Source organism: Haliaeetus albicilla, chromosome 7, assembly GCF_947461875.1.
Source record: "Haliaeetus albicilla chromosome 7, bHalAlb1.1, whole genome shotgun sequence".
Taxonomy (NCBI): domain Eukaryota; kingdom Metazoa; phylum Chordata; class Aves; order Accipitriformes; family Accipitridae; genus Haliaeetus; species Haliaeetus albicilla.
The window spans coordinates 37,129,584-37,143,925 of record NC_091489.1 but is presented as its reverse complement, the minus strand read 5'-3'; the positions used below and the strand labels follow the sequence as shown (position 1 = coordinate 37,143,925).

General features: G+C 48.5%; 1 protein-coding gene across 1 annotated transcript; it reads right to left on the bottom strand.

Annotated features, from left to right (window-relative positions):
- Positions 1-399: 399 nt before the first annotated feature.
- Positions 400-12,842, bottom strand: NAPB (NSF attachment protein beta). The gene is made up of 11 exons (XM_069787762.1): positions 12,668-12,842; positions 9,996-10,075; positions 9,247-9,363; positions 8,071-8,117; positions 7,871-7,948; positions 6,801-6,856; positions 6,270-6,354; positions 4,543-4,647; positions 4,191-4,259; positions 3,755-3,805; positions 400-3,213 (listed from the first exon to the last, which is right to left on the bottom strand). The coding sequence occupies exons 1-11, from the start codon at positions 12,763-12,765 to the stop codon at positions 3,109-3,111; spliced, it is 891 nt and encodes a 296-aa protein (XP_069643863.1). The 5' UTR covers positions 12,766-12,842; the 3' UTR covers positions 400-3,108.
- Between the last annotated feature and the right edge of the window lie 1,500 nt (positions 12,843-14,342).

Genomic DNA, 14,342 nt, shown 5'->3' with positions numbered 1-14,342 from the left:
GCCTGAAGCTGCTGCGTGCCACTCTTCTTCCTCAGGCCTGTTGCTAGAGTGGCAATACAGCACTGCGGAAGCCTGGGCTAGGTTTCTTGGAGCTTACCTTTGGCTAGGTGTTAAGAAACATACCTGAAAAAACAGGAAATGTGATGCTTTGGGACATTCCACTTTCCTACAGATGACATATTGTACCACAGGCAATTAAGTGGTGTGACAGTCACTGTAAAATGAGCAGCCAGTGCTTTCCTATACAAGTATTCACCCTTAGCATGTACCTTAACTGGTCACCTTGACATAGGAAGCACTGTGATGGTGAAAGCCAGTACGCATACCCTACAGCTTTTCGTCAGGCTCTAGCTTTAGCCTGCCTTGTGCATTTTCCGGGAAAGAACATTTATCACTACATACATTCATGGTTTTCACTTTATTAATGTACAGATTCACACAAAACATTATATTCTTGCTAAGGCCATTTCATTAATAAGTTTTCATAGTACAGAATTGTGTACTGGAGGGAAAATACAGCAGAGTGGCAGATCATCATTTTAAAACTGTCACAATTTACCACTGATACACCGGAGGACATGCTGTGTAGCCTACTTATACAGAACTAACATTTGTATTTTAATGAGATTACTCCAGAGCACAGTAACAGACCACACAACCCCACAGGTACGGTCTTCTGGTCCACCAGCTCCATACACATCTTATCACAACTGTGCCTAATACTGACAACTGGAAAAGTGAACAAAAAAAGGCATAAAACACTCGCCTCGGTTCTGTGTGACACTAGGAAACGTAAACTGCCCAGCCTGCACTTCCCCTCACCAAGGCTCCAAAGGTGTTGGATACAAGTCAAGACAAACCCATCAATACGATGGGTCTTTGCTCACTAAGAAAACAGGTAAATTAAACAAAAAGGGTTCCAACCCCATCCTTTTACCACAGGTGAGTTCAGCAGCAGTTACATCTTTAGGCCGTCTTGTCCAAGACGAGATCAAATCTGCAGCTAATCCATCTTTTTGCAGTAAGATTACCTATGTACCACGCCAGCTGCATCCTAAGCCCAGTATTTTCTCTGCCCTGTGGAGGTGGCACAAGCGCGCAAAGGACTCCGCTACAGGAACGGGACACCCTTAGAAAACGTCAGTCATTCCTCCTTTCTGATGAGCTGAGGTGTGCGCCTGTCTCTGAGCATCTTGGGAGGACCCAGACCCCAACCCCAGGCTAAATGGAACTGAAAGTATTTCTTTGCCAAGTTTGTGGGAAGGACAGACACGACACATGGTGGTCTAAGTTAAAGTGATGGTTTTGTTGCGGACAGAGGTCGATCACGAGCAGTAGCCTTAAAAACACATCTGAGAAGTGAAGAAAGTGAAGTTGCGTAGAAGAAGGAGCATCATCCAGGCTTTTTCAATGCACTCACCTTGCCAGTTTTGCACAGCTCATGGTTCTTTCCTGTCAAGTTAGGATGCACAGAATAGTCTATGGAAAATAAGTGACCAGTGAGATCAGTCAGGAACACAAAAAAATAATTTGGCATGTACCAGGAGCGTTTTCTTTTCCATAAGCCAGTGGTAAAGTACCACTTCAATAGAACTAAACCCTTTAGACCAATAAGCCAGGCTGTGTTCTACTCAAATATCTAGATTAAAAACAAACTGAAGTGCAAAAGCCAGCATTTTGGTTGCCAGAGAGTATTGCTTCATCACAAGAAACAACGGGCAGAGTCCACGCTGGGCACTACTGTGATATTCCCACTCTGGCCATGGAGGAGGGCCCACTTAAACAGCAGTTGTGCCAAATAAAGCAGTTAATTAATTACTTTTCCATTCTTTATATGTCAGTAGCACAGCTGAAAAATCTCTTCATTGCAGAGAAATACTGAGTGACAACTCCCCTTCTCCCAACAAATTGCATAGGCTCCCAAGTCCCTCTTAATATATACACGAAATAATAGGTAGCTTAATCATTGCTCATTAAACAAAGCATTGCACAGAAGAGCCTTGCTTGCAGACATTTTAAAACACCTTTCTAAAATTACTGCAGGAATTTTTAAACGCATCTACACCTTTTCAAAGCAAGCTCGATTCATCTGTCACCCAGATGACTTAAAGTTTCTGTATAACAGCAAGTCTCAGTCAACACCTTTGCACATCATGAGAATGAGGGCAGTGTCGCCAACAGCAGAGAGGTCAGAAACTAATGGGTATTGCCTGGCGCGCACACAAAAGACCTGTAGTAGAGATTGCAGCAGGAGTTGTGTAAATGAAAAGTTAGAAAAATAGATTATTACTTGGGTCAAGTCATCTCAGGGTAGGAGGGATGGGATGCACCACAAAATAAAGGAAGTGGAAAAATAGATCCAAGAAAATATAGAAGAACCTTACATTTTATATTTAGATCTGAAATACAAAATACACCGTTAACTAGGTCTACTTGCGACAACTGTCTGGAGGGCTAACGCCAATCTCAGCAGTCCTGTCCCCTAGCGTGTAATGCTTTCAGCACAAGGTCATTACCTATTCTGTATTTATAGGTGCACACATGTATCTGTATAGGATGTATACACACACATGCATACTGTATGTAAGAGTCACAAAGCCGTTCACTAGCACCATTAAAAAAGCTCAATCATTTAAAAAAAAAAAACAAACGAACCCAAGATCCAAGTCTATCTGACAGAGGTCCATTTAGAAACAGAAAACGGTAACGATACAGCAACAGCTCAGAAGCAATTATTTGTACTGTACTGGCACAGACAAAATATTTACATGCTGTAATCGATGGTATTGAGCCTTAAGACAGAACAGCAGGAAAAACCAGTAGTTGCAAGTGCAGACTTTGGGTTCATCAGCTAACAAAACCAAGAAAGGATTTCTGCCAGAAGTACTTCTTTTGCCTCAGAGAGATCTGCCAGTGATACCCAGAGCATCGCTTCTCATCTACCCATGTTGTCACAACAAAGAGCAGGATACTAACGAAACACACAAGTCATTGGATTTGTAAGCAACAAAATAAAGCTAGATATTTTATCACATATCCCATAGTGGTCCTTGGCTGTAACACAAGAACAGATTACTTAGGCTGCATGCCACAAATACCACGCACGATTCACTTCAGGTCCCCGTCCCCTTCTCCTTGGATTGACTTTTTGATGCGAAGCAACATGGTTGTAAGCCACTGATCCAACCGCGATATTGAATCGAATTCTTTAACCTATTAGAAAAAAAGTTTAAATTAAGATATTGGAAAGCAAACGAGACTGCTGCAAAAGAAGCATTCTGTAGCTCTTGAAGTATGGTCTTTTAAAACTTCTACTCTTCCCAGAGAAAAAAATAAAATTAAATAAAAAAAAAAGATATCTATCCATCTATCCAAAAACACACAGAGCACTTTAAGCCACTGTCAAACACAGACAGGAACTGGAGCAAAACTGGGCAGGATCTTTACTTAACTCTCAACAATAAACTAGTAATTTTAAAGTATTAAGTTTGGGATGTGCTAGAGCCCAGGCTGGAAGCAGCTCTGCTAGTGTCCATCTCTCCTGCAGGTTGTTTTGTGGCAGGATGTTTAAGCAGTGATGTGCCTGGTGTTCTGCTCCACTGGACTGGGTCACAGAGCTCAGGCAACAAGTTATCCAACATTTAAGTGCACAGGTACTGGTGGAAAAAAAAAAATAAAAAAAATAAAAAAAAAAAAAAAAGAAGGAACAATCCACCATCCACAAGCACACCTTAGCAAATTCATGACTACTTACTGCCTCGGTGTACGCCTCACAGTTCTGCTCCTCGTGGGCTTCCAGCAGTTTCTAGGAGAATACCATTAAAAATTAGAAAATGCTCTGTTGCCACATGTTCCTGCAGGGCCAGTGTGGGGGCATCTTGTCCCCAGGAGAGAGGGAACCTCTCCACCCACACTGCAGGGCACCCATATGTCCAGCAGCAGCACCTTTGCAACCTGTTCAAACCACCTGCCATGAACACAGAAATAGTTTGGGGCTTGTTTTTTTTAAGTTAGCTAGAATAATCATCCTGCTGCTGCAGCTACTTCCCCAAGTCTGGTATAAACCCAATGCAAAGTGAGTGATGTCCTCTAAAACGTTCTAATAGAAGACCAAATCTATTGCAAGGTGAAAAAGCACAAAGTAAAGAGCAGTATGCATTTTCAAGCATGACTATTATTTTCATACTCACTTTCAATAGCTTGCACTCCCGTGAATCTGTGAACGCTGGGAACATTTCTTCGTATTTCTCAAGTGCAAGCTGAAAGAGAGAAGACAACCCTTACACTTGTTTCACACAAAACTGCTTGCTTTTTATTTCAGTTTTTGCCTTCCAGTCCTAAAACTGCACAGAGAGCTTGGGAAAATATTCATAGTAAATCCAAGAGCGAGTATTCACAGTAAATCCAATTCGACACTACAGCACTTCAAGCTTCAGTCTGTGCAACAGCCATGCAAATTCCCGTGCATGCAAGAACGTGTCTCAGCTGGCAGGATTAAGAGGGATGCAGAAAGTTTCGGATAACTGCTCTGAGCCCACTGACCTTCGCGTTCAGCTCATCCACGATGAAGTGGCACAGAGCGGCTTTGAAGAAATACTCTTTCGCACTATACTTGAGCAAAGGATTATCCATCGTGTTTGTTCCAACCTAGGCGCAAAAAAGATATTATTAGAGTTGGGAAAGAAAACTGCATCATTAAGAACTGAATTAAAAACAAAACAGCTGATTAAAATTACACGCAGCACCACACAGCTGTCTGCAAATAAAGACCGGGGAAAAAAATGCCAGCGCCCATACAAAAAGCTATTGGGAAGCCAGACAGTTTTTAACTAATCGCAAGCGAAGTCAGAGACTCGCAGGCAGCTGTGAGAGCACACCCCAGGGAGCCGCCGCACCAGTTCAGGCGTGCCACACTGGTATCTCAGTATGTCCTGTCTGATGGAGAAGGGGGAAAGCAAGTCGACTGTGAAAACCTGCTCCAATATTAACCCTCCAGAAGCACAAAAGCAGCACTGCAAGTATTCCCAGCTAAATACCTGACACAAAGGCAGAGCAATCAAGTTTACAAATTTTGGGGGAAATTTTCTGCCAAATGGATTTGTAAATACCATCAAAAGTGTAACTGTAGATTTGCTTCCCCCAGCCTTTCTCCAGAAACAATAGGATTTGCAGGAAAAAATGCCTTCAATAAGCTAAAGTAACTCTTAAAAGCCAAGGAGCAAACTATGTCTCTGTCCTGGTTTCAGCTGGGATAGAGTTGTCTTCCTAGTAGCTGGTACAGTGCTATGTTTGGGTTCAGTGTGAGAAGAATGTTGATAACACTGATGTTTTCAGTTGTTGCTCAGTAGTGTTTAGACCAAGTCAAGGATTTTTCAGCTTCTCATGCCCAGCCAGCAAGAAAGATGGAGAGGCACAAGAAGTTGGCACAGGACACAGCCAGGGCACCTGACCCAAAGTGGCCAGCGGGGTATTCCATACCAGGTGACATCCCATCTAGTACAGGAACTGGGGGGAGTTGGGGCAGGGGGATCGCCGCTCAGGGACTAACTGGGTGTCGATTGGCAGGTGAAGAGCAATTGCACTGTGCATCATTTGTATATTCCAATCCTTTTTTCATTACTGCTGTCACTTTATTAGTGTTATCGTTATCATTATTAGTTTCTTCTTTTCTGTTCTATTAAAATTGTTCTGATCTCAACCCACAAGTTTTACATCTTTTCCCGATTTTCTCCCCCATCCCCCGGGGGGGGGGGTGGGGGGTGGGGGAGGAGCAAGTGAGTGGCTGCGTGGTGCATAGTTGTTGGCTGGGGTTAAACCACGACAGTCTCATAAAGGCATAATCGGCCCCAAAATAAGAAAGATAGGAGCTTCTAGGCCACGGCAGTTTTGCGAGACCGACACACTGACCTGCTTTTCATTTTCAAGAAATTTTTGGCTCACGATTTTCTCTAATTCACATCTCTCATCCAATCTGCAGCACCATTTAAACAAGAAAACCTTTCACTCCTGACCAGACCTGAAACATCCCATGTGTAGGACAGTCCTTAAGAATTTAGCCATGGGTAAACACAGCTGGAAAACTCAGTCTTACAGAGGAAAACTCATCACATCCCCACCACCGAGACTGCCATAACTGCCCCAATGGCAGCGCAAGGGACAGGAGCTCAGCCGCAGCCACCGAGGGACGCGATGGCCAGCACAGGGCCAGCACCACACAGGCGCTGGCAGCCAGGCTGCCCCAGCCCCGTTGGACAAGCGCACGCCCTCACCTGCTCATAGATTTCTATCGCTTTCTGGTACTGCTCCAGCTGCGCGGCGTAGGCAGCCACCTTCAGCAGACACTTGTTGGCTGAGCTACAATCAATTATAGCATTAAAGTAAGTAATTGTGTCCCGGGAGGGGGCAGAAATCCATACCCTGGTACCTCCAAGCACTACCTGTAGTACTTAGTGTATAAAAAAGTGGGACCCAAAAGCTGCAAATTAGGGGAATTTTCTTTTTAACAGCCAAAATTAAAACACACAGAAAGGCACAAAGACCTTCAGCTCAACACGGACCTGCTGTCAAGACACTGTTCAAACACTCCATGCTTTCTCTGCACCCAAACCGGGCACCCCAAACCAGACACGCCTGCCTGCAGGATGAGAACCTTAAACAGAAATCTAAGCAGGACTTGGGCATCCCACCGAGGGACATTTTAGAAGAGGCTGGCAGGCAAGGTGTGCAAGCGCGTGGGCCATCTAGGACAAATCCCCATCTCCAGCCCTTCCCTGTTGTGACTCCTTATAAAGATCACTTGCCTGTTAGACTCCTCTCCTTTGTAATAGTCCGCAGCCTGCTCGTAGTGTGCAATCGCCTGGGGACAGAAACATCGTGCTTGAACGTCACTTGTGAAGTACAATTTTTGGTCAGACCAGTGTACAGAGACCACATTCACAAAAGCTTTTCCATTCTGCACGTAAACAGAGCAGCGTCATGACACGCTGTGGGGCTTCTGGTGGAGCGAAACGCTGCCATGCATCCCCTGCACACTCAAAACACGAGGCTGCCCTTGGAAATTTGACCGTGACCTTGTTAAGTGTCCTGAACTCCAGTGCAGATTTGATACGGGTGACACTACTCTTGAGGTAATGACTACAAACACTTACAATCACAGTGCGCAAAGGCTTCTGCCAGGTTTGCCACAATAGAATAAACCACTTAACAGAACAGCCCTGACATAGCAGGGCTTGATTTAAGTGGGGCTGCACATGGAGAGGCAACACTGAAGTCATTAACAGAGACAGATGGGATCCAACAAAGCAGAGCTGAGGAAGCCAATGATTGTCTAGAAAATAATATCTAGAAACCACAAATTTCTGTTCTGCAAACTTCCAAGCAGAAGATTTGCAGCCAGTTGAGCTGCTGCAGGATTCCTGCTCAGGGCCCTTGGTTATGGAAACGAGAGAGGGTCGGTGCTGAACTGTGAACTAAAAGTAACAGCAGCCTCCTTTGGGTGCATCAGAAAATTGCTATAGAACTGCCCCACAACTTTCCTGCAGTGCTTTTCAGACGTGAAACACCACTTCAGTTGAGAAGGTTTCTCACCTGGGTGTTTCTGCCAGCCCTGCCATGCTGTTGCTCAGCAGAGAAGCACGCAGAAGAGTCAGGATTGCCCCACCAGAGACCCATGCTGGGAAAATCATCGCTCACCCTGTTAAAACTAACTTCAAGTTACAGATGACTTGCACCTACATAAAGAAGCCTGGTGCCGGACAGGAGATGGGTTTTATTGGCCGCGCTGAGCTCGGCACTGCTCTGGCCGGGGAAGGAAATGCAGCCACCACCGCAGCACCTGCAGAGCGGTACCAGCAGTGCCCGACATCCTTACCTTTTCAATGTCTACCAGCTCAGCCTCGTAGATCTCCGCAATGGTGATGTGGTGCTTGGCAGCGATAGTGAATCGCCCCTAGAGAAGGCAGAGGTTGTACATGAGATGGGGGCTCCCCCTCCACCCAGCACACACAGCATTTACGGAGCTGCATCTCTTACAAGCACATCGGTCCACGAGCTGCCAGTGCAGCTTCTTACCATGTCAGTGTAGATATCGATAGCTGCATTTAAGCAGTTGATGGCCTCTGCAGCATGAGTGTTCAGGAAAAACAACAAAGTCAGCCAGCACATCAGATTTCCCAGCCCAAGACCTCCCGCCCTCCAAAAATCAGATCTTGGTAACATTACTCTTCATCAGCTCACACACCAGCTTCTCAAATAAGTATCTACTCACACATTTATGTATATCTCGAACGACAGACATAACATTTTCAACCTCTAAGACCTACAGATGCAACGTCCCCCGCATTTTTGCACCTGCAGATCTAATCTCAATTCACCCAGCCCAAACACCCCCATCCCGCCGACAGCCTGCTGGTTCGCCCTGGCAAAAATTCCAATGCTGAAAGCTAACAGTCAAAAATTAGGATGGGCAAAATACAAATGACTTGTACCCTGGGTTTGTCAGGCTGCACCCTCAAACAGAGCAAAATTCAAAATACCAATCTCATAAACATGCAGGGGCTGCCATTTTCTGGGAAATTTGGGTGTTTTACAATTATAAAACAGTATTATCAGCCCCGAGTTAGTTTATTCAGCCCCCTGGCACAGAAGAGCATGGGTAATACTGGGAGGTTGGTTGGTGTGTTTCCAAACACTCAGCTAGGGTAAAGGGAGTCAGAGGTTTTCCAGAAAACCACAACCCTGCTCTTTATGACCAGATTTAAAGAATCCAGTTCCTTTATCCTCATCCCATCAAAGGTCAGTCCGTTTTCCACCCACCTCTCTGCCCTGAGGAAACCCCTGGGAACGGGGCTGGAGCTAAGGGCAGGGATCCCACTGTGATCCACACCTGAGACCTGCCTTAAGTAATCCTTAAGAAGTGAATGTCTCCAAAGTCAAGCTGAACCAGCAAGGAAGCTATCGAGGGGCAGTGCTTCACAATCAACACACTTCAGCGTAAGCCAAAGTACCAGAGATCACCTAGAGATGACACCCATACACGTGCCGATCCACACAGAAGACCAGAACGACGCCGACTAGCTCACATTATCTGAAAGCCTATTCTGGAGAAGCAGAAGTGCAGTATTACGGCTTTCGAGTAGCATGCAGCAAGGCTCCACAGCCCCGGTGACTACTGAAAGCCTCGGCGAGCCACCTCCTCTGCCGCTAAGCAGCTTTGCAAGAAACAATCCCGGATTTCGCTCCCCTTACCTTGTGGGTCTGCTTTTTTGTAGGCGTTACCAGCGTCCACAAAGCTGGTGGCCGAGTCGTGTTTGCTCTGCAACTGCATGTGCAACTTGGCCGCCTGACAAAACGCATTTCCTGCAGCTGGGAGAGAAGTGCACACCGACCCCATGTACCCCTCCAGCCCGGTAACGGCAAAGCGTGTGTCGCTTCCCAGGACCCAGAGAGGTCAAGAGATGCAACAACCCCCAATCATTTGTGTCCGGGCACTGCTCGTCTGCTGTGGATTAAGCCTGTCCCCATGGGGCACAGTGGGGGCATCCCACATGCACGCTCATCCTTGGCAACGCATGTTCATCCTCACTACTGACTGTGCCCTGCATCTACTGGATCAGCAAGGGGGATCCCTTGGATCTCGAAACCCACCAGATTTGACGTCCCACCCCAAAGGTACTTCCCTGCTTGACGAGCAAATCCAGGGCAGCGTCCCTTTAGCAGGCTTCCCTGCAGAATTACAAACTTTCATTTTAAAATGGTAAATGGCACCCCAACTAATTTAACATCAGGAACATTCAGGACACCCCCCTTTGCCCACCCTCCCAATATTTAAAGGATCGCAGGGCTGGGCAGAGCAGAGGAATTGCATCGCCATAGGGACCATTCCCATGGAAACAGCCTAGGATATAAAACACCCCTGCGATAATTTGCAGGAAGATGCTCAGGTTCTCGTGGGTCACTCCGGCATCAGCCACCCCAACGGCGGGGGCTGTACTCACCACTCCAGTTTTTGGCGATCTTGAACATGTTGGCAGCCCTGGTGTACATTTCGCAGGCTTCCTCCACCCTGGTGTTGCCCCTGAAATGCAACAAGAGAGCCCCTGACACCGTGCCAGAATGAAATGCTGGCCCCAAAACAGGGGCCGAAAGCTGAAATAGGACTTGGGGTGTTACAACCCCGTGCGCATGGGCGACGTGGCCCCTCCGGGCTTGATGAGGCTGATCACCCTAATTTTAAAATGCAGGGCGAGCATCATGCTGCTCAGAGAGGGGAAGGCTGGATTTGGGGGACCGGCAGCCCCCTGCCCTCGCCAGCCCTTCTCCCAGGGCGCCAGCTCATTACCAACGCACGGTGGAAGTGGGGAGAAATTCAGTTAGCACCGAACGGGGTCCCCCAAGCCCCACTGCGAATGGGGAGCAGGCAGAGGTGGCAGGCACCGAGTAACCAAGCCCTTGCTAGAAAGGGGAGGCAGAGTTTTTCATTGCATAAAGCAGGGACAGGGAAGCAGACAAAACCCACTCCTGAAATAGCAGCTTAGGGTTTTTGCACATTCCTAAAGAATTTGGAGCCTGGAGCAAGCCCCCATCCGCTCCTTGACTTGGGCCCCTCCTTTTTGGGAAGGAACAGTTGACTCGTCAGAGTCTCATGAGACACTCAGCAAAAACACCTGCAGAAAGCAAACTCTAGTTAACATGACAAACTACCATATCATTTAGAGAACATAAAGCAAACCAAAAATTACGAGATGCTAGACAACTTGCTGCGAAAGAACAACTCAACAGAAGCCTAACTGGTGGGGTTTAGGAGTGTAATTCGGCTCCCCAAACCGGATGATTAATGATTAATTTATCTTGACAGAGAAGTTAAATATTTTGTTTATAAAATGCAGATTTCTTCATGGACTTACTCCTATAAGCTCGGTACTGCCCTCTGCAGCACACAGTCCTGCTGACCCTGGAAAGGGCTGCAGCGCAGGAGGCAACAACATTTATTAGTGCCTTTTTTTTTTAATCCCTTCCTTCTTCTGGCAGACAACCACATTTCATTTCTAAGCACAGGCGGGTTTTTTGCACTGCTTCTTGCCCTTGCAAGCCGCCTTTTGCATGAACTAAAGCCAAAGGAGGTGGCGCGAGGTAATGCTACACCCTGCAAGGCGTCCAAACCCGGGTGGTTTTCAGCCTTTTAGTCTCAAAAAAAATAAAAAAGAAAAGCATTTGTGCAAGCTAATGGAGCTCTTCAGGAAAAAAGCCCGGCTGTTGATAACACTTTTGGCTGGGCACTCAGCAGCCTGGGCACCCCCTTTCTCCAGGAGGATGCCAAGAGCAAAGTCACCCACCACCTCTTCTTCCATTTTAAAAGCAATTTTTCTTGCATCTGTTTGCTGCCCAAGAAAATGAGAAATTTGCCTCTCGAAATCTCCGCCAGTTCGCTTCAAGGATTTGTGGCAATTTGCTGCCCGGATTATGCCCCTGGAGCACACCCTGCCTGATTAATCTGCTGGAGGCTGGGAAGGAATTTATTTTTAAAACTTCTGGTTTTAGGGCTGCAGGCACTAGATTTTTCTAGGCTGTTGTTTAGAAACATCGAGGCCTCCACAGGAGCATCACTTCCATAAATGCTCTTTTCTTAAAATTAAAAAAAAAAAAAGCCAAGATTGAGGTGGCCAAAACTGCTAGTTTTTCAAAACCCTTCCAGGCATGGCTCTCGCACGCCCAGGAGTATCTACTTTTGAACAAAAAGACCCCGTAAAAAGGAAGCTCTGCCATTTTCTGAGGGTATTGCTTCCCCCCCAGCAACCCATCGCTCCAGAAGGTCTCCATGCCCCGTGCTGTGGGCTCGGTGCTGCGAGGGGACCGCAGCTTCGCTGGGCAGAAAATCATCTGTAAAACCCCCGAGCCTGGTCCAAACCCCCCCCGGAGCTGCAAAAAGCCTCAAGGAGAATGGGGGGCTTCAAGCCTCGCCCCGGCACCGTTCCCAGCAGCCCCGAGCAGAGCCTTTGGGTGCTGTCGCCGCTGCCCGGTGGGGTGAGGACACTCCCCGGCGTAAGGGGAGATGCCAGCCCTTGCCAGGGCGAACCCCAGTGACGCCGCGGCCCTGAGAGGATTACCAGTGGCGAGTCCCCATCGGGATAAAGCTGGGATGAACGCAGCCGCCGTGGAGCCGGACTCGGGGACACCACCCCCCCCACAGCTGGTTGAACGGGGCGGGGGGAGGCACAGGCAGGTGCCCTGAGCTGCAGAGGCCGAGTGGGCTCATCACACCGCTGTGTCCATGGGCAGCTGCAGGAGACGCAGCACCCGGGAAGGGGGGGGGTGCTGGAGCACCCCCGGCCCGGCTCACCCCTGCTATGCTCGGGGAGGGGGGTGGGGGGAGGCTGTGTTTTTTCTCCCTCGCTATGCCCTAACACAGCCCACCGGCTGCAGAGACTAAAGGAGACACTCACCCATTCTGGGGGGGGCCACAGCACCCAGGCGGGCAGGGCAGGAGCTGGGCAGGAGCTGGGCAGGAGCTGGGCAGGAGCTGGGCAGGAGCTGGGCAGGCACCCACGCACACCGCCACCCACTCCCCCCCCCCGCTTTTGCAACCCTTCCCTCCGCACACGGCGCACCCCCAAGCCCCTCACAATCCGGGCACCCCGCTTTGCACTTCCCCCCCGCCAGCCCCGCTCACCCGAAGAGCCCCCGCAGGAAGGAGTGGGAGCCCTTCACCCGCTTCTCGGCCTCCGCCATCAGCTGCACGGCCTCCCGCTCCTTGCCCGTGCTGTCCATCGCGGCGGCCTCCTTCGGCCTCCTCCTCCTCCTCCTCCTGCACCGGCGGGCGCGTGCACGAGGGGGGAGGGCGGCGGCGGCGGGCGCGTGCACGGGGGCGGGGCGTGTGCATCACGGCGCGGCGTTGCAGGGTGCACGGGGCAGTGCTGCAGGATGCGTGATTCCGGGTGCGTGATGCACGGCGGCGCCTCGCACGATGTTGCACGTTGCTGCACGATGTTGCACGATGCACGCTGCTGCACGTCACAAGACGCACAATGTGGCACGATGCACGATGTTGCACGATGCACGTTGCTGCATGCTACCCGTTGCACGATGTTGCACAATGTGCGTTGCTGCATGTTACAGGTTGCTGCACATTACACGATGCACGTTGCACAATGTTGCACGTTAAACGATGCTGCACATTACACGATGCACAATGTTGCACGATGCACAATGTTGCATGTCGCTGCACATTAGGTGAGATGGCACAATGCACAGTGCTGCATGTTACACATTGCTGCTACACGACGCACATTGTGCAATGTTACACACTGCTGCATGTTGCACGATGCAGGGTGCTGCATATTACACGATGTTGCACAATGCTGCACGTTGCACAATGTTGTTCGCTGCTGCACGCTGCTGCACATTGCATGATGTGGCACAATGCACGTTGCACACTGCTGCACGCACCACCCCAGCTTCCCCCAAAGGGGAGGAAGGCAAGCACACCAGGCAGCATTTTCCCTCCAGCTCTCCAGCGTTTTGGAAGCAGTGGCATCAACACACCATCCACATGTCGAGCACTGGGGTGAGGCGGTGCGAAGGAACACTCAGGACTCTTCTGCAGCTTTTTTAAAAGCAAACATCCCGACACCTGCACGTACAGCTGGAGTCAATCGGCTTTTGCACCTTCACAACAACGGGGGACTGTGCAAGAGGGTGATATTCGTGCAGCTGTGCTGCCCCAGAGGCACCTGTGATATAGTAAAAGTTGAAAGATCAAGAACACGAGAAAGAGCGAGAGGGAGTCACGAGCAATCACAAAGCTTAATTAAATGCTTGATGAATTTACGATCTTGCTAAGAAGGCACAAGCAGAGGCCTTGCTTGATAGATAGGGCCAGAAAAGATGAGAACTCCTGCCTTTGTTCACTAATGAAAACTTAGATAATAAAAGCACTAACAAGTATTTTTAGGGACTAACAAGCATTCTTTAAGAATAAGATGTTCCAAAACATGTAAAGGACCATACTGCACAGAATCACCTGAGGAGGTTCAAGTAGCAAACAAGTGAGGAAGACTATGGAAGACCACCAGAGGACTCCTGAAGACCACCAGAGACCTTCAATGCGCCTGCGTAAAGGACATTTGCATATGCTAATAGTTTCCCAGAGAACTAATGAATATGTATAACATTTCTCAGAAATCTAGTGAATATGTATGTAGAACACATACTTAACCTGCACAACTGGGCCTGACAGTGTGCATGATAGGTGGAGCGATCCCCTGTGCACCCAGCGCTGCAATAAAGAATGCTGCAATAATGCCTGCTTTCTAAAACTCCAAAATTGGCTCGTAGAGAGTTTCTTT